At 37.9% G+C, this 24,467-nt stretch overlaps 1 protein-coding gene across 3 annotated transcripts in view; it reads right to left on the bottom strand.

Annotated features, from left to right (window-relative positions):
* The window catches only part of ATAD2B (ATPase family AAA domain containing 2B), a 121,642-nt gene that overhangs the window by 92,125 nt on the left and 5,050 nt on the right, over window positions 1–24,467 (bottom strand). For all 3 annotated transcript variants that reach the window (XM_047782555.1, XM_047782556.1, XM_047782557.1), the window contains exons 2-6: window positions 8,224–8,375; window positions 5,256–5,305; window positions 4,477–4,630; window positions 2,289–2,391; window positions 499–607 (exon numbers count right to left, since the gene is read on the bottom strand). In XM_047782555.1, coding sequence (XP_047638511.1) covers window positions 499–607; window positions 2,289–2,391; window positions 4,477–4,630; window positions 5,256–5,305; window positions 8,224–8,375 — 568 coding nt within the window. The remainder of the gene's footprint in view (window positions 1–498; window positions 608–2,288; window positions 2,392–4,476; window positions 4,631–5,255; window positions 5,306–8,223; window positions 8,376–24,467) is intronic.

Raw genomic sequence — 24,467 nt, 5'->3', positions numbered from 1 at the left:
GGTGTAGGTTGCAGACACGGCTCGGATCCAGTGTTGCTGTGGCTCTGGCATAGGCTGGTGGCTACAGCTCCGATTCAACCCCTAGCCTGGGAACCTCCATATGCCGAGGGAGCGGCCCAAGAAATAGCAACAACAACAACAACAACAACAAAAAAGACAAAAAGACAAAAAAAAAAAAGAAGGTACCTATGTACAAAAGAAGCCTCACCTAACAAGCCAGTCTGCCCATGGCAAATGCTACACCAAATTAGATCACTAAGGACTATCAATAGCTACTAATAGGATATATTATACAACAGTGTACAGTCATTTTTCAAATTGAAGGAAATGAAAACTCAGAAATGCCAGTGGAGTAAAAATTATTCCAAATTATGCAACATAGACTTCTAAAGCCAAAAATCACCCACTCAGCAATATTATACATATATTACTCTTATATATTTTTCTTCCCTCCCACCTTAACTTTGTAGTATTTATTTCAAAAGATGCTCTACAAACCTTCTTCTTCACCCTCAGTAGAAACTTCATGATGATTTTGTATCCCATAACTGTTTCTTCTCAGCGACTTTCTTCGCCTTTTCACTCTTGAATACATATCCATGTTTTCCTTTTAAAAGAGAAATCTGTCAAATACTGACATGAAATTTATTCCCAGCTAAAAACACCATTGACAAAATGGGACAAGCCCACTCAATAAAATTTATTGAGCATCTATTTACAAGGCACAGATTTATGAAAATGGAGTTTACTGAATTCAATAAATTTAAGAAACAAGAGGAAAAATAAAACATATACAATATTTGAACATTTAAAACTACAATATCATGGACATACTTTCTCCTTAGGCAAATTACAGCCTAATAGGATGAAATAAGTCAAGTCACAGGTAACTATAAAAGAAAGTAAAACAAGTTTAATGCCATAAAGAAAGGTACAAAGGGAGTTCCCGTCACGGCGCAGAGGTTAACGAATCTGACTAGGAACTATGAGGTTTCGGGTTTGATCCCTGGCCTCACTCAGTGGGTTAAGGATCCGGAGTTGCCATGAGCTATGGTGTAGGTTGCAGACGCAGCTCGGATCCCACGTTGCTGTGGCTGTGGTGTAGGCTGGTGGCTACAGCTCCGATTAGACCCCTAGCCTGGAACCTCCATATGCCAAGGGCAAGACCCTAGAAAAGACCAAAAAAAAAAAAAGGTACAAAGTGCTCTGGAGTTCAGACACCCTCCTCCCCTTGCTAAATATGTTTGGAGGTAGCACACGAAAGGAGCCTTGAAACAAAGGCAGAATTGCATCACTCCCTAATTAGAAGTATTAACAGAAGTAAAAGAAGAACAAGAATGATTTGTTTACACTTGCGCAATGATGTATGAGAAGATAAATTTGAAACCAGATTATGAAGGATTGCCAAGGGTTTTTTTTGGTTTTTTTTGTTTTTTGTTTTTTGCCTTTTGTCTTTTTAGGGCCACACCCACGGCATATGAAGGTTCCTAGGCTAGGGGTCGAATCAGAGCTGTTGCCACCGGCCTATGCCAGAGCCACAGCAATGCCAGATCTGAGCCGCATCTGCAACCTACACCACAGTTCATGGCAATGCCAGATCCTTAACCCACTGAGCAAGGCCAGGGATCAAACCTGCAACCTCAGGGTTACGTCAGATTTGTTTCCACTGAACCACGATGGGAACTCCAAGGTATTTTTTACTTAAATCAGTACATATTTTAAAAAAATTAAAGGTTCAGATAAAAAAAGTGACAGAATCAGAGCTCTACTTTAAGATGACTCTCTGGCAAAGGTGTAGAGGGTCTCCGGGGGAAGGCTGTGGCAAACAGGGTATGGCTAAAAAAAGAAAGAAAACAATATGATCCCAGATTAAACTGGAAACAAAGGGAGTTCCTGAAGTGGCTCAGCAGTAATGAACCCAACTAGGATCCATGAGGATGCAGGTTCAATCCCTGACCTTGCTCAGTGGATTAAGGACCCGGCGTTGTGGTGAGCTGTGGTGTAAATGACAGACAAATTCAGATCCTGCATTGCTGTGGCTGTGGCATAAGCCGGCAGCTGCAGCTCTGATTCAACCCTTAGCCTGGGATCTTCCATATGCCATACAGATGCAGCCCTAAAAAGCAGCAAAAAAAAAAAAAAATGGAAACAAAGAAGGAACAATTCTGTTAATTCAAGCAATCTAAATCCTGTACTCACTTTCTCTCTTTCTCTCCCCATCTCTTTCTCTGAATTCTTCAATCAAAATAAAAAATACTTGCAAAGCTTGTTAAAGTTAATATACTCACAAATTCTGTATCTGTCCACATTCGAAGCCGTTCTACTTCTCCTGATCGACGATTCCTTCTGATGTTAATGTTGTCCATCTCTTGTAGTACAGCTTCGGCAGTACTACAATTATATAATAAAACTAGGGTTTAGAAAATTGTGGGATCATACATTGTTGTCATACATGTAAAAGAGCTCTTCATCAAAACATAATTAAATCATCTCTAATAACACTACTGTACATAACATTCCAATTAATAACTGTTTCTGAACTGGTACCCAACAGAAGATAAGGCCTCATAAAAGGTTGGAAACAGAACATCTTCTACATTAATATATTAAAAGTTGGAGTTCCCGTCGTGGCGCAGTGGTTAACGAATCCGACTAGGAACCATGAGGTTGCGGGTTCGGTCCCTGCCCTTGCTCAGTGGGTTAACGATCTGGCGTTGCCGTGAGCTGTGGTGTAGGTTGCAGACGCGGCTCGGATCCCGCGTTGTTGTGGCTCTGGCATAGGCTGGTGGCTACAGCTCCGATTGGACCCCTAGCCTGGGCATCTCCATATGCCGCGGGAGCAGCCCAAGAAATAGCAACAACAACAAAAAAGACAAAAGACAAAAAAAAAAATATATATATATATATATTAAAAGTTATAAATAGAAGACTTTTGTTTATAAGTCTAAATATTTAAATTCATAATAGTACTACAAATAACTATCACAGCCAAGGTACCGGGGGGGGGGGGGGGGGAATTCAATCTTTTTATTTGAAGATGGTGTTGAAAACCGTATAGAATAAAAGATCTGGGAGTTTCTGCTATGATACAATGGGTTAAGGACCTGGCATTGTCACAGCTGTGGCATAGATCATAGCTACAACTCAGATTCAATCCATGGTCCGGGAACTTCCATATGCCACAAGAGTGGCAGGAAAAAAAAAAAAGATTAAAAGATCTGTAAGAAGTTTAAAGACAATAAAATGTTAATTGAACAGATACTTTTAGAAATTAGAGGATATTAACATCCACGAAATACATGCTAACATTGGCATATTTTATCTTTTAAACACATACATCGCACTTACTAAATAGTACTTCAGATACTAAGTACTTAACAAGTAATAACTAATACTCAAATCTGACACTATCACTATCGAACATAATTTCCCCTCCTCTCGAATAGGGATTATCCTGACCTCCCTTCTCCAGGCTTTTGTAAGGATTAAGTAAAATGATTTATTATCTGAGAAGAATAAAGCTTCACTGCATGTGGATGCTAAACAGTCAGCTAGGATCATTCACTAGCTACATCCCATATATACAGTCTCAAAAGACTTTCAATTTGGAATCTTAACTAAGCAAAATTATATTTACTGTGTATCAAATTATAATGGAACTTAATATTGCTTGAAAAATATCAAAAACAGGGAGTTCCCATTGTGGCTCAGCAGGTTGAATACCCAACACTGTCTCTGTGAGAATGTGGGTTCGATCCCTGGCCTCGCTTAGTGAGTTAAGGATCTGGCACTGCCACAAGGTGCAGTGTAGGTCACAGGCGCAGCTTGGATCTGAAGCTCCAATTCAACCCTCTAGCCTGGGGAACTTCCATATGCTACAGGTGCAGCTTTAAAAAAAAAAAAAAAAATCAGGGAGTTCCCATTGTAGCTCAAGGTCGTTACAAACCCAACTACTATCCATGAGGATGTGGGTTCAATCACTGGCCTCACTCAGTGGGTTAAGGTTCTGGTGTTACGGTGAGCTATGGTGTAGATCGGAGACATGGTTCAGATCCCACATCACTATATGGCGTAGGGTGGCAGCTGCAGCTCCAATATGACCCCTAGCCTGGAAACTTCCATATGTCATAGGTGCAGCCCTAAAAAGCAAAAACAACCAACCTAAAAAAAAAATCTACAAATGTTAAATGAACAAATATTAAAAGACTATAGTAGTGAAGATAAAATAAAATTACTTTTTATACTAACTATGAACAATAGTTTAGAGCTTAGAATAAGAAAAATTAAGCTATTACATAAATTGCATTAAATCTAGTAAAGTGATGAGAAACTGACAATCATTGCATGCTTAATTTGAATTAAGTTTTGAAATAACTGTTTTGATTGCTAAGTCAGTGCTTAAGTTAGTTTTTAAAACATAACTGGCTTAAAAAAACAACAATTATATCAAAGTGCTTACTACAAAAGCATTCATACCTATTGACTAGCTGATCAAATAACAAACTCTGGTTCACGCTTTCAAATCTGTTTTTCCTGGAACGACAACTTTTTCTGACTTCTATGTCACCATTTATACAAGAAAGGTCCCCATCTCCCTTCTTTTCTCCTCGAAGGGGATGGCTTCGAAGGGCTATAAGAAGAGAGAGATTTCCATTTCAAGGTATAGAGTATAAAAAGAAAAAAAAATCAAAATTACTTTCAAAAGATTATTAAAAGTTTACCACAACCTCTTAACTAGTTTTAATACTAAATAATTAAAATTTCTATAACTCTTTACAATCTGCCATAAATTATTTCAATCGGGAGTTCCCGTCATGGCGCAGCGGAAACGAATCCAACTAGGAACCATGAGGTTGAGGGTTTGATCCCTGGCCTTGCTCAATGGGTTAAGGATCTGGCATTGCCATAACCTGTGGTGTGGTAGCAGATTCGGCTTGGATCTGGCGTTGCTGTGGCTGTGGCGTCGGCTGGCAGCAACAGCTCTGATTAGACCCCTAGCCTGGGGACCTCCATATGCCACAGTGTGGCCCTAAAAAGACAAAAGACAAAATAAATAAATAAATAAATAAATAAAATTATTTCAATTGTACTGATTTCTAACTCTTTAACAATTACATACATATTCACTATGATTGAAATCTAGTCATTTCAAACTGTATACCGAGCATACTAGTAAATCGCTATTTTACCCCACTTTAACACTCTAAAATTAAAAGAACTTCAATACTAACCAGTTTCATTAACAGAATACTCACATAAGCTACTATGTCCGTTTGGTAATGCAGCACCAGGCTGAGAAGTTAACCTAGAATACAATTATATTTAATATGCAAACATATCAATTCATTTAAAGAAGCAAGAAATGTAATACTAGTGGAATAGTCTTAACCTTTAAAATGTAAATGATGTAATATTATTTTTTTAAGTGTAAGGACATTCTTTTTTTACCCTAAGATTGAGAATATATCAATTAACAAAATAAACTAAGAGTCATTTCATTATTTCTATTTTAAGAAAAGCTTTAATAACAGATTATAAATTAAACTTACTCTGTCTTCAGCTCTATAAACTAAAATCCAATGAAAAGGCTTAAGCTAAATATGTACCATAAAGTTAACTGATTCATTTCCTCAGAGCCACACAGGAACTCCTGGAGCTAAAATTAAGAGTGATGGCTCCAATCAAAATCTTTAGAGGAGTTTCCGTTGTGGCTCAGCAGAAATGAATTTGACTAGTATCCAGGGGTAGCAGGATCGATCCCTGGCCTTGCTCAGTGGGTTAAGGATCAGGCATTGCCATGAGCTATGGTGCAGGTCACAGACGCAGCTCGAATCTGGCATTGCTGTGGCTATGGTGTAGGCCGGCAGCTACAGCTCTGATTTGACCCCTAGCCTGGGAACCTCCATATGCCATGGGTACGGCCCTAAAAAGACAAAATGATAATAGAAATAGTAAATTCTATTAGCTTTCATTATTTCTTAAGCTTTTTATTCAAAACGTACTTAATATTTTTTAAAAGAAATATCAGGAGTATCCCTGGATTTGTTCAGTGGGATAAGGATCCGGTGTTGCCGGGAGCTGGCATAGGCCGGCAGCTACAGCTCTGATTAGACCCCTAGCCTGGGAACCTCCATATGCCGTGAGAAGCAGCCCTAGAAAAGACATAAATAAATAAATAAATAAATAAATAAATAAATAAATAAATAAATAAATAAATAAATAAAAGAAATATCAAACTCTAAGGTAACTAAATGGAAGCAAAACTCTCTTCCCCACAAAAATTTAAGGCCTTTTTATATGAAAGACATGATCCAAGATTAATTTACATAGAAGACTTGTGAGTGGATAAGATGTGGGAAATCTACTGTATTAAATACTCGTACTTGAATTAAACTGTTAAAATTATCATACAATTAAAGCTCAAACATTTTACACTAAAAGCACATTTTTACAAACATTTATCTAGAAAAATAAGCCTGATTCACTCATTTAATAAATATAGGATACAGATTAAAACATGTAGATCAAGTGTAGAAGGGTAATTAAAGGGTAGTACTTAAGCAACATCATTACAGGGATATAGATCTGTTTCATCTCACATATGAATGAGTATGGGAAAGTTAAAAAAAAAAAAAAATAAGGAGTTCCCATTGTGGCTCAGCAGGTTAAGGACCCAACACAGTCTCCATGAAGATGAGGGTTCAATCCCTGGCCTCGCTCAGTGGGTTAAGGATCTGGTGTGGTGGCAAACTGCAGCATAGGTCATAGGTGCAACTCAGCCCTGGTGTGGCTGTGGTGCAGGCCTGCAACTACACCTCCGATTCAATGCCTAGCCTGAGAACTTCCATATGCTACAGGTGCTGCCATTAAAAAAAAAAAAAAAAAGTATAATTTATGTATTTTTCTACTAAGCTCCTAGACAATACAAAATAAAAATTCTAAATAAAGTGGTATATATTAAAATAGGCACAGACTCTTTAGACACGAGCAAATGTACAAATGCCTGTCAAAGTCTATATAACCCCAAAAACTATTTTCATTTAAGACTAACAATACACACAATTTATCTACATAGATAAAATCAAAATATTGTCAAAAAAGAATTCTCTCTCTTTTTTTTTTTTTTCTTTTTTGGCTGCCCCGCAGCATATGGAGTTCCCAGGCCAAGGATCAGATCGGAGCTGCAGTTGTGACATACGCTGTAGCTGCAGCAACTCGGGGTCCTTAACTCACTGTGCCAGGCCAAGGATCGAACTTGAGCCCCAGGGCTGCAGAGATGCCACTAATCCTGTTGTGCCACAGCAGGAACTCCAATTCTCTTTCACTTTTGTTTGCAGTTGGCACATCACCAGCACTTCTGCATCAAAGACTTTGGAGTAAAGAGAAGCTAAAGAGTCTGAGTTTAAGTTTAAATCTTTTCTAAGTGTACCTATCCTATCTACATTAAATTAGTACCTTTTACTTTGGTAGGTGAGCAAAACTATTTTCCTAATACATATTGAAAGAGACATAAAGAAAATTTAATTTGAAGACATTTAAAAGAAAATAATTCTTTAAAAAATTCAAATTTTGGAGTTTCCATCATGGCTCAGCAGAAACGAATCTGACTAGCATCCATGAGGATGCAGGTTCAATCCCTGGCCTCACTCAGTGGGTTAAGGATCCGGTGTTGCCGTGAACTGTGTGGTGTAGATCACAGACGTGGCTCAGATCCCGCATTGCTATGGCTGTGGCTTAGGCTGGCTGGCAGCTACAGCTGCAATTCAACCCCTAGCCAGGGAACTTCCATATGCCATGGCGTGGCCCTAAAAGACCAAAAAAAAAAAATTCAAATTTTATCACATTTTAGTATACCAATTCAAGTGAAATATTTAATAATTTTAGAAAGGAGATTTTAATCTGATCTTTCAAGTAAAAAATATAATTCTAGCCACGGTTTTTTTATTTAAATTTTCAAGATTGTAAACATTTAAGACCTATCAAAATCCTTATTATCTTAGTAATAATAGTTTCTATGATATACTACGTATTTTTAGAAGACAATATATTTTGGCATATTTAGAGAAACTAATTTACATACAAAAAATATAAAATAAGCTTAATACAATTTACAAGTATTTCTAAACAGGTGGCTTTACAATTTAAGAAAATTAGCCTTAATACCAGTGTTGAATCTTATCAAATAATTCAAGAGAAAACAACAGATGAGTTCTCCCTTCTCACCTGGTCTGTCCAGTTGATATGTTCCATTCCTCTCGCTGACCAGTACTTCGTGATTTTGATTTGTCTTTGCAAACAGAATCAGGTTGTTTCAAAGTGCGTTTGGCTGGAGGAGACACGTGGCTATCACTTAAACTACCATCAACTTCAGCTTTCTGGAAGACAAAGTTTAAAATGTATTTTTATTATTCCTATCAAAATATACAGAATTCTTAAATTCTTGGATAAAATAAGTGCTTATTCAACCAATAAATATTTACTGAACGAATCCCTCTATGAGTGTAGCAGAATGTAATCATCTGTAAATATAGAAAAAAGTTAGAAAAATTAAATTTATACTCAGAAAAGTATGGTTAGCTTCTTGTTTTTACTTTAAAATAGTTTCAGGAGTTCCTGTCATGGCACAGTGGAAACAAATCCAACTAGGAACCATGAGGTTGCGGGTTTGATCCCTGACCTCACTCAGTGGATTAAGGATCTGGCGTTGCCATGGGCTGTGGTGTAGGTTACAGACGAGGCTCAGATGCTGCATTGCTGTGGCTGTGGCAGCTGTAGCTCCAATTCGACCCCTAGCCTGGGAACCTCCATGTCACAGGTGCGGCCCTAAAAAGACAACAGGCAAAAAGAAAAAAAAAAGAAAAAGAAAATAGTTTCAGGGAGTTCCTGTCCTGGCTCAGTGGTAACAAACCCAACTAGGATCAATGAGGATGCAGGTGCGATCCCTGGCCTTGCTCAGTGGGTTAAGGATCTGGCATTGCCATGAGTCTGTGATGTAGGTCACAGACGAGGCTCAGATCCTGCATTGCTATGGCTGTGGCATAGGCCAGCAGCTGTAGCTCCTATTCGACCCCTAGCCATTTGGAACTTCCATATGCCATGAGTGTGGCCCTAAAAAGCAAAAATAAATAAAAATAAATAAAAATTTAAAAATAAGGAGTTCCCCTCATGGTGCAGCAGAAACGAATCCGACTAGGATCCATGAGGTTGGGGGTTCAATCCTTGGCCTTGTTCAGTGGGTTAAGGATCTGGCATTGCCGTCAGCTGTGGTGTAGCTCTCAGACTCGGCTCATATCCAGCATTGCTGCGGCTGTGGTGCAAGCCAGCAGCTGTAGCTCCGACTGGACCCCTAGCCTGGGAACCTCCATATGCCACAGGCGCAGCCCTAAAAAGCAAAAATAAATAAACCAAAAAACAAAAAAATAAAAGTTTCAGGCCTACAGAAGAGGTGTGTGCATGTAACTTTTTATGACATGATTCCTCATTCCTCTTCTAAATACTCCAATGTGTTAACTCCCAAAAAAAAGACCCTCTGCTACATTAGCATCATTCAAGCCTCCCAATTAGGAAATTAGCATTGATTTAACACAGAGCCAACCCACAGACACATTCAAATTTTATCAAATGTCTCAACAATGTCCTTCTTTTCTTTCTGGTTCAGGATCCTATCTAGGAACATACATTGTATATAGTTATCAGATCTACTCTGTCTCTTTAAATCTGGAACAGTTCTTTAGTCTTTCCCCTTTTTATGCCCTTAACTGTAAAGGATATAGGCTCTTCATTCTCTAGCATGACCATCAGTCTGGGTCTATCTGATGTTCCTCGTAACCCAATTTAGGCTATAACATTCAAGGAACAGATATATAGATGAGATACTATGCATACATATTATACCGACCCATCATTAGATATAACTGATCACTTAGTCAAGTTAGTGTCTGCCAGATTTCTCCACTGAAAAAGTCACTATTTTTCCCTTTGTATTTGATTAGTTTCTACGGAATCATTCTGATAATTCACCAATATCCTATTTCTCGTCAAACCTCTCTACCCACTAGCCAAAGCATTCACTGACTACTCTTGCCTTTAATACCGCTATGGTGGTGATTATCTAATCCCATTACTCCTTCAGTATTTTTTAGTTGGCATTCTACTTTAAAGAACTTTCCCTCCCCAACCCTCCTTTCCTTTTCATTCACTCATTTATTTATATCAGTATGGACTCATGGATTCTTACTTTATCCTATGGGTTATTACCCATTCCTCTATTTTTTTCTGCTCAAATTATACTAGATTTGGCTATCAGGAACCTTTCAAAGTGGTTCCTGTATCCTTTTGACATGTCCCCACCATTGTGAGTATTTCCTTACTTTCTGGCACAAAAGAACTCTCCAGACTCATCTAGTACCTTCCCTCCCTCACCCTATAAATTGAGCTAAATTGAGCATTAGCTTCTTTTAGTCAAGGATAGTATTCGGAAATCAAGATCTGGGCATGAGGTGTGCTCCTTGTTACTGGGGTTTCACTGCTATTGAGTCCTCTCAAAGAGAAAGCTAGGAAGTATATTACTACATATACATACATATAAATATACATATCTATACCTATTTCTTCCCTACCTGTACACAAATAATAAAAAACAAATGTGTGTACACCAATGCTTCCAATTCTAATTCCATACCTATGTTTCTTTTTAGATTTTCCATTTTTATAAGTCCTTCCCCATGAGAAACACGACTTCCATTGTTTTCAATACAATTGCTCTTTCAATTAATTAATTTGTTTAATATAATCAGTCTCTCAACCAGAGACCTACATCCATCACACACTAATCCCTCCCCAGCCTCATGTCTTCAAACTACAGGCATAACTGTCTTTGCAGTCACAGTAGCTGTCCTCTTCACCACCCAATTCCTTGAATACTGGACAGGTGGGTAAGAGAGTGGAGAAAAGAGCTATGTTTTCTTCAGAGAAGATTTAATTCACATGTTAATACTTTATCACTTGAGATTATAGATAATATTTTAAAAGCATGTATAATCCTTTTCAATATGCTACCATTTAAATATATATGAGTTTTCTTAAATTTCTTTTAAGAAAAATACAAAAAGTATCCATTTCATAAATGTCATTTCCGTATATTTTCCCAAAGCAACCCAGCTACATTATACAAATAATTAGTCAAAATGTAGCCACTCACAAAAAGAATGTAGCCACTCACAAAAAGAAATACTTGCAATATACGTTTAAAGGTATCCAAATATATAGCCTATAGACTATTCACTTACTAGAAACTTTTTCACAAAAAGACAAACTTCTAATTTTGTGCTGTAATGCAAGTTACCACGAGCTAGTTTTAAACCCACAAGACCACATTCCTACTAAAAGGCACAAAGGGAAAAACAATTAGAAATTCAAACATTAAACTGTCTATAATTAAGGATAATAAACATGTTAATTATGTAACATACACATCACTTACTTGAGCTCTCAAGAAAACTGGTTAGCTACTTTCAAACTATCCCTCAGTAGAGGGGGGTAAATCCACTTAAGATGCAATTCAGTCATGTAATAGTACTTAACGGTAAATATGCTCAATGTACTTAAAAAATGAATGCTTTTTAAATTGTATTATTTCACTTCCCCAGGCCCTTGCCTTCTCCAGTCCCACCCTTTAACTCAGTATTTAGCTGAGTAAATACTAAAGCTCAGATATAAGTCAACTAACTCTAGACCAAGGTCACAAGGCTAACAAATGACTGACAGAATTAGGGGGAGAAAAAAAAAAAAAAAACTAGAATTTAGGTGCTTCCATTCCTAATACAGTTCTCTGTCTACTACCTCAGACACTTCACCCTAGAATATTTATAAAACCAATGTTAAAGTGGACCTCGAAGGTCATCTTACTCAATTCCTCGTCCAAGACTTGATCAGGCTCTATATCTGTCACTTCAAACATGCTCTACCCCAGACCTATCCAATCAGAAACCATTTATAACAAGATCTCCAGATGATTCTCATACACATTAGAGTTTGGAAACCATTATTATATAACACACTCAACAAACAGTCACAGCGGAAGCACTGACTATATGTTTGAAGACACAGTTGTGAATAAAGAAACTGATACCTGTGAAATACTTTACCCATTTAGACAGCCCAGGCCAGCATCACTTGTAATCAAATCCCACCACTCACCCTTCAAGACCCATCTCTCCCTCAAAATCTTACCTGAATAATCTAACCTAAATCGCCCTCTTCCCTTTGGTAGCTGCAACTCTCCATTCTGGCACTTGATAATATCAACTTTAGCATTATATACTTACCATCTTTTAAGATGGCATATCCAAGTCTTGAGGTTCAAGCAAGATTTTAAGTTCTTTAATTATAAAAGATACACCACTTCTTTTGAATTCCAGACGATATAAAGCAAAACAAAAAAAAAAGGGCACGATTTCCCCAACCTCCCAAGTTTGTTCAGGACATTTTTAGGAAGGTCCATGGTCAAATATGTCTAAGAAATGATGAGGTCCAAGGTTTTTCACTTGACTTCTAAGAATCTTTAATATGCTAATATGCAGTACAAATCTCTGAAGTATGGAAGATACTATATAATATTTCACAAACTTATTTGATCAAGCTCTTTTTTCATGGAGCATCTGTAGGTACTGAAGTTTCAAAAACACACTCTAGGAGTAAGTACTGTGTGCATATTGAATTAAAGACAAAATAGTCATGTTTTAAATAATGTGAGTTTATTAGTCATTCTCCCATATGCTGCCAACTTTTTACAGCTCCATTCAGGAGTATCTCTCAAAGTGTGTTCTACATATTAACTGAATCAGAATGTACCTGAATTTCTCATTAAAGAAACATAACCTGCTAAACTAGAATCTCTGGAGATGGGATACTTTAAATGAGGGCCTCTAAATGATTTTTAGTACACAAAAGTCTGAGGACCTCTGGCATATAAAACAATTTAAGTATAATATGATGCACATCATCCTAACTGCTGCACTATATTAATGTACTACTATCATAATGAAAGGGTTTCAATCTTGACTTGGCTCAGTGACAAAGACCTCAGAATAAATAGCACTACAAAAGCATCCTTCCCCCCCCCCAAAAAAAAGATTCCTCCCCTCCAAAGAAATCTAGGGATTTCAGTAAAGCAAATAACCAAGATGTAAATACTACAAAATAATTACTTCAATGCCATTTAATTAACCTCAAGCTTTGGGAAAGCTTTTACCTACAAACCTGATACTAACAGTTCGTCTTTAATGGGATGATCATAATGCTCAACTTTAACTTCTTCAAAGCATTTTACTAGTTAATTATAAACTAACCCTTTGAAAAAAGGCGTTGCCAGTTTCGGGACAAAAATATTTAAAAGGGATTATGCAATCTACCCACAGACATTTAGTAATATGTGTCAGAGTGATTACAACCCATGAGCAAGAAAGGCATTCAAACTAAGGGAATAATTTCATTTAACAAACATCTGTTGAACACCTACTGTGATTATAAGACATGGGAGGGAGGCAATGGTAAAAAAAAAAAAAAAAGATTAAAACCTACTTAAACCCAGTACACAATCTATTTGACAAATAGTTTCTCATGGCATAAGGCATATTATAGTAAGTACTCTAACAGAAATACACAATTCTCTGAAAGAAAAAATAACAGCTAGCAGAGATGAAGAAAGACATCATAAATAATGTGCTGTTTATTTTGTAACAACGTACCAATGGAATACCTAAAACAGTCAGAAGAACATGATTCAAGGATAAGAGAACTTATAAGAGTTATTATATGCTATTATATAATAGTGTCAAATGCTACAGAAAGTAAACGTACAATGAAGTTAAGTTATCCCCACCTAGGTGACTTTCTAACTAACCTTCTAAAATAGGTAGAAAATTTTTCCAATTTGTAAAAACGATTTTCTCCCTGAATCTCAGAACTTCTTTCCCTTTTTTTTTTTTCCTTTGTGTCTTTTTAGGGCCATACCAACCGGCATATGGAAGTTCCCAGGCTAGGGTTGAATTGGAGCGGTACCTGCCAGCCTATACCATAACCATAGTAACAAGCCGTGTCTGTTACCCATAGCACAGCTCATGGGAATGCCCCATCCTTAACCCACTGAGCAAGGAAGGCCAGGGATCTAACCCGCATCCTATAATGGATACTAGTTGGGCTCATTACCACTGAGCCATGATGAGAACTCCTAGAATTTCTTAAACCATACTCATCAGTTACCACATATACCGAACACCATTCTACCATAAATTTCGTACAATTAAGTAGAAGAACTTGAGAATAACAAAAGAGAAGAGTTTATGCTGCCCTGGCTTTCAGGGAAGCTTCCTGCCCAGATCAGAATTTGTTAGAAATCTAAAACCTTGACTTTAGTATAAAGCCAAAAGGACATATCCAATTACAGCATTAAAAATGAGAAATCAGGAAATAAATGAATTAGCAGACCAATTCAAGTCTTAATGGCAGATTCATCTAGAATTGTAAAAGTAGAAAATAAGAAACTGATTCCAGAAAGCAGAATAACTAAAAGATTAGTGACATCAGTATTCAAAATAAAGACAAGGCAGGTGTAAAAAGCTGCTGTGCTTTAGGAGCTGTGAAAGAAGGCCAGGAGACAGATACTGAAAGAAGTGTAACAATGATTTCTGATTTCAAAAGTTAGCTTCAGAATTCTAGCCAAAAACCTAGAGAGATGTCTACCAGACTGTGGGAAACACAGTTCTGAGACAGAATGATGTGAGGACTAGACATGGATATGAAATAGTAATAAAAGGGCCATAGGTAATATATGGAATGAGAAAACAAGAGGGCAGAAGGCAAGACCTTGGGAAAATACATTAAAAGAGCAAGCAGAAAGAATCCCGTATAAACTAGAGAAAAATACAGTGTTTCACTCAAATGAGGGGGGAGTGGAAATTGATTCCAAAAAGACTAAACAGGAGTTAATCTGATAAACCCAAACCTGTGGACTGGTAATTAGGTCACTGTAACTTCTGAAAGGGCAATTTCTGCTGAGGTAGAAATCACTAAGTGAAGAACTGAGTGACTGATGAGAATATACAAGTGATAATTAAAGAGTTACTTGAATAAGAAGTGTCAGAATTAAGAAGAAACAAGACAACAGTCTAAAAGAGGTTACAAAGTCAAAGAAGGATTTTCTTTAAAAAAAAAAAAAAAAAAAGACCTGGTTTCTTGTAAATAGAAGGGAACCATAGAAGAAAATAAAATTTTAAAGAGCAAGATAATTCTGATGAGAAAAAGATCCCCAAAGAGACAAGAAAAAACGCAACAGGAACCTTATTTTCTCCCCCTCCCCACCCCCGACCCCTGCCCCCACCAACCCGCCCCAGGTTAGATCAGAAAGTTTAAGGGTGCAATCAATCTTTTCCAATTTCCTTTAAGAGACAGCTTTTTTTTTTTCTACCTTTTTAAAAATTAAGTACTCCTGTTTTCATGAGAAAGCTTAAAAGCGCAATCAACGGTCTTTTTCTTTCATTTGTAAAAAGAATTCAGAGAGGCAGCAGTTACCATGACTTCAGAAAACAAAACTCACATGGTTATTTATTTTCTTGGAGCCAATACGATTCTACAAACTCCTAAAACTTCAGGCACACAAAATGTCCTAAGATTTCCTCAAATATCCCAGGAGCAATGGCTTACTAGATTAATATTTCTAAACAATCATCATGAAAGAATACAGAAAGGGGAAAAAATGTATAGAAATAAGTTGAGGAGTTGTAAAAAGATAAAAAGTCTATTACAGTTTAAAATGCTGTTTTCTTTCTAGAAGACAAATTATCTGAAAATATTTCATTACTTAAAGTGAGAAAATGCCACAGACTTAACAGTTGGACAGAACCAATCTCATACTACAGTATTAGGACTCTAATCAAAAACTGCTATTTACCTCATAAGATTCTTAGAATCAGGTGAGGAAGTATAAGCAAAAAATATTATACCCAAAGCCTGACAGTGGATACATTCTCAAGTAAAAATACTTGTTTGGCTTTGTAGTATTAACATAACTCTATCAGCTTATTAATTCTCTTCAGTGTTCATTCCTTCTGCAAACAAAATTCATTAACACCTATTATTATGTTAGATACTAAGATACCTGGTGATAAAACAGTCTCTGCCCTTCAAGAAAGCTAAAATCTAACCCTTTAAATCTTCCAGTAAAAGGCATATGAAAAGCTAAAAGGGATGAGGGCATTGAGAGTGGGGTATATATTGATTTAGCCTATTTTATAGAACAATTTGGCAAAACCTATAAAAATTTAAAATGCATTACAGCAAAGAATGAAATAGTGCCTTTTGCAGCAACATGGATGAAACTAGAGATTATCATACTAAGTGAAGTCAGAAAGAGAAAGACAGGAGTTCCCACTGTGGCGCAGAGGTTAACAAATTCAACTAGGAACCACGAGGTTGCCGGTTCAATCCGGCGTTGCCGTTGAGCTGTGGTGTAGGTTGCAGACACGGCTCAGATCCCGCGTTGCTGTGGCTCTGATGTAGGCTGGCAGCTACAGCTCCAATTAGACCCCTAGCCTGGGAACCTCCATATGCCGAGGAAGCGGCCCAAGAAATGGCAAAAAGACAAAAAAATAAAGAGAAAGACAAAGACAAATACCATATGATATCACTTATATGTAGAATCTAAAGAAAATTACACAAATGAACTTATTTACAGAACAGAAACAAACCCATGGACTTTGAAAACAAATTCATGGTTACCAAAGGCATGGACTGGGAGTTTGGGACTGGCATATGCACACTCTTGTATATGGAAAGGATGGTCAATAGAGACCTGCTGAATAGCACAGGTGACTCTACCCAATGTTCTGTAATAACCTATATGGAAAAAAATCTGAAAAAAAAAGGAGATATATATGTGTATGTATAACTGAATCACTTTGCTGTACAGCAGAAATTAACACAACACTGTAAATCAACTATACTTTAATAAAAATTTTTTAATGAAAAAAAAAAATCACATTATACCTTTGACTATTTCCACTTCACCTAAAAGAGAAAGATCATTTTCTGCTATATTATAAATACTATTAAAAATATGGCTGAGCTCCCGTCATGGCTCAGTGGTTAGCAAACTCAACTAGCATCCATGAAGACGCGGGTTTGATCCTTGGCCTTGCTCAGTGGGTTAAGGATCTGGTGTGGCCGTGAGCTGTGGTGTAGTCCCAGAGGCAGCTTGGATCCCACGTTGCTATAACTCTGGTGTAGGCCAGTGGCTACAGCTCCAATTCAACCCCTAGCCTGAGAACCTACATATGCCCCAGGTGCAGCCCTAAAAAAGGGCCTAAAAAAGGCACACACACACACTAAAAAAACACATGAAGACATGAGTCCCTGCTTGGTGCAGTGGGTTAAGAATCTGACTACAGTGGCTCATGTCACTGTGGAGGCACAGGTTCAACCTCTAGGCTGGTGCAGTGGGTTAAGGATCCAGCCTGCCATAGCTGCAGCATAAGCACAGCTGGGATCTCATCCCTGGCCCTGGAACTCCTTATGCTGCGGGGCCGCCAAAAAAAGGAGAAAACAAATGGAGATAACTACATGTGTACCAACAGAGAACAGTTAAAGAAATGATGGCATAAGGATACAACAAAACATTAGAAAACCAGCAAGAAGGACAGAAATTGAACAATGTACATAATACACACTGAGGTAGAAAAATTAACTAACATAGATAGTATATGATTTCAGAGTTCCTGCTGTGGCCAACAGGATCAGTGGTGTCTCTGGAGTGCTGGGATGCGGATTCCCAGCCAGCACAGTGGGTTAAAGGATCCAGCTTTGCCACAACTGCAGCCTAGGCCATAACTATGGCTTAGATCTGGTCCCTGGCCTGGGAACTCCATATACTAGGGGGGAATCAAAAGAGGGAGGGAAAAAAAAAAGACATGCTTCCACTTCCGTTAAAAAAAATATATCCATATAAGGAGTTCCCTGGTGGCTCAGTGGGTTAAGGAACTGGTATTGCCACTGATGTGGCTTTGGTCACAGCTGTGGCACCCTGGTTCAATCACTGGCCCTAGAATCTCCACAGCTAAAATGTTTGCTTTATTATCAGTTAGAGACAAAATGTTTCTAGGTGTCAACGTCTGAATGGTATGAGTTCCAGAAGGAATGAAAAAAAGAGAAGTAATATTTGAAATAATAATTTTAGATTACCATTAAGAAACAATGACAAATTTGCCACAATCAAAATAGGTGAAAAAAACCACAGACTAAAAGATCTAAGATAGCGGAACAAGAGAATGAAGGAAAAATCTATGACTAAAACACAGTAAAAATTTATGAAGGAGTTCCCTTGTGGTGCAGTGGGTTAAGGACACGGCATTATCACTGCAGTGGCTCAGGTCACTGCTGTGGCACGCGTGCCATCCCTGGCCCAAGAACTTCCACATACTACTGGCACACACACACACAAAATTTATGAAAAAAGACGAAACTATGAAGTTTCAAAGGAGAAAGAACAGAACACCTACAAAAGACTCAAACATCAAACTTCAAGAGTAACAATGGATGCAAGGTGACAACAAAATAATACTCTTGGTTTTGGGGTTTTTTTTTTTTTTGTCTTTTTAGGGCTGCACCTGTGGCATATGGACTTTCCCAGGTTAGGGGTCCAATCGGAGCTACAGCTGTCGGCCTAAGCCACAGCCACAGCAATGCCAGATCCAAGCCGCGTCTGTGACCCACACCACAGCTCACGGCAATGCCAGATCCTTAACCCACTGAGCGAGGCCAGGGATTGAACCCGCAACCTCATGGTTCCCAGTCAGATTCATTTCTGCTGTGCCACGATGGGAACTTCAACAACGTAGTATTCTCAAAGTATTAGACCTAGAATTTTGTATCCAGCCAAGTTTTCATTTAAATTAAAGAGCATACTGAAAATATTCTCAGGCATGTAATGCCTCAGAAAGTTGTCACAAAAAAAGTCCCAGACTGAAAATATTCTTGGAAGAAGCACTCACAAAAAAAGAGAAATAAATGCAGAATAATGACACAAAATATAAAAAGAAAGGGAGTTCCCATTGTGGCACAGCAGAAACGAATCCAACTAATATCCATCAAGATTCGGGTTTAATCCCTGGCCTCACTCAGGGGGTTGGGGATCTGGTGTTGCCGTGAGCGGTGGTACAGGTCGCAAATGTGGCTCGGATCCTACAAGGCTGTAGCTGTGGTCAGCAGTTGCAGCTCTGATTTGACCGCAGCCTGGGAACTTTCATAAGCCACAGGTGTCGTCCCCCCCCCCCAAAAAAAAAATAAGAGCAAAAAAAATTTTTTTAAATAAAGTAAATTAGTGACATTTATTGTTATTAGAAAAACCTCCAGGGACTTTCCATCGTGGCTCAATGGGTTAAGACTGACTAGTATCCATGAGGATTCAGGTTTGATCCCTGGCCTTGCTCAGTGGGTTAAGGATCTGGCATTGCCATGAGCTGTGGTGTAGGTCAGAGACCTACCAGGGAGATTGGGGGCGGTGATGAGAGAGACTCCAGAGAAAAAGAAAAAGTACTCAAAAAAAATCAAAGCTAAGATTCTAGACAGTATAAGGCAAGAAGAGAGATGGAATATTACAAGAGCATGTTAGATGGCACACAATTTTTTAAGAAAAAATAAGTTAGGAGTTCCCGTCGTGGCGCAGTGGTTAACGAATCTGACTAGGAACCATGAGGTTGCGGGTTCGGTCCCTGCCCTTGCTCAGTGGGTGAACGATCCGGCGTTGCCGTGAGCTGTGGTGTAGGTTGCAGACGCGGCTCGGATCCCGCGTTGCCATGGCTCTGGCGTAGGCTGGTGGGTACAGCTCCGATTCAACCCCTAGCCTGGGAACCTCCATATGCCGCGGGAGCAGCCCAAGAAATAGCAACAACAACAACAACAACAACAGAAGAAAAAATAAGTTAATAAAGAGACATTTAAGTCTTAAGAGCAATCACACACACACACACAAAGGAAACTAAAACCAGGAGTTCCCTGGTGGCCTAACAGTTAATGATTTGGCTTTATCACTGCTGTGTCTCAAGTCTGATCCCAGGCCTGCGAACTTCCACATGGCGCAGTTAAAAAAAATAATAATAATAAAAAAAAAACAGCAAAAGATCTACAAATGTGACCTAGTGGATATATCTGTAACACTGCACCCCCAACTGCAGAATCCACATTCTTTTAAAGTGCACATGGAATATTACCAAAACTAACCATAAACTGGATGACAAAAATAAGTGAGAACAAATTTCAAAAGATCAAAATCATATGGAATATGTTCTTTGAGCACAGGAGTAAGAAACTGAAAGTAAACAGCAAAAAAATAATGAGAAAATAAATGCCCAACAATTTGAAAAAGCAACATACTTTTTGATAACAAATGTATTAAAGAATAAAGCAAGAAGAGAATTGTAAACTATTCTAAAATAAAAAGTTTATTTAACTATATATATATGAGCAGAATTTGAACAATAAAAAAATTAGGTACAATCTTAACATGGGACAATGTAGAATACGGAATATCTGAAAAATCAACAGATTCACACCACAGAGTTCCCATCATGGCTCAGTGGTAACAAACCTGACTGGTATTCATGAGGACTCAGGTTGGATCCCTGGCCTGGCTCAGTGTGTTAAAGGATCCAGTGTTACTGTGAGCTGCAGTGTAGGTCACAGATGTGGCTCGGTTCTAGCATGGCTGTGGCTAGAACTCCAATTTGACCCCTAGCCTGGGAACTTCCATATGTCACAGGTATGGCCCTAAAAAGACAAAATAAAAAATAAAAATAAATTCACACTATAATATTTTCCATGTCATACTGTTTTCCAACATATATATATATATATTTATTTTTTATAAGTAATAAAAATACATTTTTCCCAAGCACACAAAGAACATTTACCAATAGTGACAATATATTACGTCACAAAAAAATCATCAACTTCTGCAAGAAAAATATGCAAACCATGTTATTTGAGAGACGTTCCATACTCTTGGACAACTTATTATGAAAGCGTCAATTCTCTGTAAATTAATCTAGGAATTCAAAAACATTTCCAATCAAAATTCTAGTTGGATCTTTTGAGGAACTCTATAATCTTAACTGAAAATATATACAAAAATAAAAATCTTTAATATCTAAGTCAATTTTGAAAAATAACAAAGAAAAAGAATTTGCCTTTTAGGATATTAAGACATAACCTTGAAACTATAGAGGAGTTCCCTTGTGGCACAGCAGGGTTAAAGATCCAGCTTTGTCACTGCAGTGGCTTAGGTCACTGATGGGACGTAGGTTCAATCTCTGGCCCAGGAACTTCCACGTGCCATGGTGCAGCCAAAAAAAAAAAAAAAAACCCATTTAAAAAAAAAAATCCCACAGTCATAGAAACAGTATGGCACTGCCATAAGAATAACTAGACCAACAAAAAAGAATAGAGAGGTCAAAACAGGATATATATGGGAACTTGTTATATTATAAAGTGGCATTACAGAACAGGTTGTCTAATAGAACGAACAAAATAAATCAAAGATCTAAATAGCAAAAGCAAAACTGTGTGTGTACAGCATCACAAAATAAAAAGTATCCCTTACTATGGGGCAAAAAATGGTTAAAAGCCACTCTTGGAAAACAAGAAAAAACAGCAACCCCAGTAGAAAATAGAAAAAGCATTAACAAGCATTTTAGAGATGAATAAATCAAAAAAATTACTAAGGACATAAAGAGTTGCTCATTCTCATTAGTAATCAAAGAAAAACACTTAAAAAGCTAGATATTGCCAAATATTGGCAGGGTTGTGTGGAACGGGATACACTACTCCTAGAAATGGAGCATTTTATAGGTAGCTGAAGTACCACTGTTTCAGAGACTCCAACTTGGGCCCTAGAATATAGACAGAAACTAGTAACACTGAACATGTTTAATTCAACACTATGTATCTTCATATATAAATATGCCACAGAAATCTTTTCAAGAGATGTAAAGTCTGAAAATTTTTTTTCAAATGGAAAACACTTATCTACCCCAGAGACAAATAGATTCCTAGAGCATAAAAGAAATGTACACACTGATAAATCAGTATTACCGAGCAGAGGGAAAAATGGGAGCACAAGCACACATCTAGAGATCACAGGTCCCAGATTTAGTCCCTTTATAGGTATTTTTTCCCAAGCCATCTTTAAAATATGGGGAAGCAAAAATATTGCCAAAAAATTATCTCTTTATAATATGCCTGCTCCTCTCCCTACACTCACTCCCTGAAATCAGGCAACAAGCAATTAGTAAAAATTGCTGTCCTATATTTCACATCACTATAGGCTACTGTTCATACTTCCTGTCCCAGTACAATACTAGACACCACAACTCTAGATAGTCTAATAAAAATCTATCTATATGCAGTATGTACAATATTTCCTGACTGTACAACAGTGGCCTTCTTTACTTTTTCAGATATTTGTGAAAACTGATTGAGCGGCAGGCATCAAAAAGTAGTGATAAATATACATGAGGCAGTAAGATATATAAGTGGAGGAGGCAGAACTAGATTTAAATAGTACCCTACCACTTATGCCTATTTGGTCTTCGACAGGCCACCTAAGCTCTTCAGCAATTCAATTTCCTCAGCTGTAAAGTGGGGATACCATCACCTGCCTTACAGGATTGTTGCAGGAATTAGATGTGACAGCATTAAACATCTGGCATGGGCTGCTAAACAAACTTTAGTTTACTCCTCTCATTAGGCTACCACCAAATGGGCCAAAGGGCAAAATGCAGCAAGTAAATACAGTAAAAGTGAAGACTGCCAACTTGAAAATAATTTTAAATGAGGCTACTTTCCATTGATACACCCAAAAACTATATATTGAGCGCTATGTCTAGAAGGCATTGTTGCAGGCACTACAGCTGTAAGCATGACCGTCTCCATCCTTAAAGAACCCCAAGAAGTTCCACTCAAAACATTCAGTGAGTAAAAAATTAAAACTTTTCTTGAAGCAAGTGAGTATCCAGGTCATCTGGCCCCCACTTTTAACTGATTTAGCCTGTTAATTTCTCATTTGTATATCATGTACATACTTAGAGCCTTGAAAGTAAAGGCTATGTCTTATTAACCCTCTATTCTCAGAGTCCAATCATCACAATTTTCACATATTAAGCTGGCTATTTAATATGCTATTCATTTATTCACTTAACAAATAATTATTAAGCATCTTCTATATTCCAAATGATGCACTAGGCTCTGGGAATGCAGCAGTTTAGGGAGGTGGGAAAAAGTTACAATGCCTGCTGTCAGGGAGCTTATGGTCTACTCTAATAGATGAGTCTAAGAGAGAAAGACTTTAACCAAAGGTATATATCCTACTACCTCCAGATAAAAATAAAATAGCAATCTAAAAATGAGATCTGGCATTGCTGTGAGCTGTGGTGTAGGTCTCAGACACAGCCCGGCTCCCGCATTGCTGTGGCTGTGGTGTAGGCTGGCAGCTGCAGCTCCGATTCAACCCCTAGCCTGGGAACTTCCATATGCTGCAGGTGCAGCCCTAAAAAGCAAAAAATTAATTAATTAATTAATTAAATAAATAAACAAATAAAAATGAAAAAAAAATCTTATACCAAAATACTTACAGTTTAAAAGAATCTGAAATTTTTGTTTGGGGGATTTTTTTTTTTTTTGGCCTCAATGGCAGCATGAGGAAGTTCCAGGACCAGGGATCAAATCTGCACCACAGTAGAAACCTGAGCCACAACAGTGACAACAGTGGATCCTTAACCCACGCCATGCCACCAGAAAAACTCCAAGAACATGAAGTTCAGAATCTTACAGCATACACTCAAAGTATCTGAAAGCTAATACAGGAATTCCCTGGTGGCTCAGCAGGTTAAGGACCCAACATTGTCACTGCTATGGCTCAGGTTGCTGCTGTGGCTCAGGTGCATTCCCTGGACTGGGAACTTTTACATGCTGTGGATGAGCCCAAAAATAAAAAAATTAAACAAAAACTAATACAAATTACAGCCTATTATTGTTAATGTAGATATCTTTTCTGTTGTTTAATATAAGCCACACACAATATTACCTCTCTAAAACTATCCAGCTCATATTTAAACAAAGTTAACACTTTTTTTTTTTTTTGTCTTTTTGCCATTTCTTGGGCCGCTCTTGCAGCATATGGAGGTTCCCAGGCTAGGGGTCTAATCAGAGCTGTAGCCTCTGGCCTACACCACAGCCACAGCAACTCGGGATCCTTAACTCACTGAGCAAGGCCAAGGATCGAACCCGCAACCTCATGGTTCCTAGTCAGATTCGTTAACCACCCATGCCACGACGGGAACTCCATAAAGTTAACACATTTTAAATGATTTTTCGGAGTTCCAGTGGTTAATCGGATTAGGAACCATGAGGTTGTGGGTTCC

This window comes from Phacochoerus africanus, chromosome 5 (genome assembly GCF_016906955.1).
Source record: "Phacochoerus africanus isolate WHEZ1 chromosome 5, ROS_Pafr_v1, whole genome shotgun sequence".
NCBI classification, from domain to species: domain Eukaryota; kingdom Metazoa; phylum Chordata; class Mammalia; order Artiodactyla; family Suidae; genus Phacochoerus; species Phacochoerus africanus.
The sequence above is the reverse complement of the archived record's forward strand: the minus strand, read 5'-3'. Positions and strand labels throughout refer to the sequence as shown.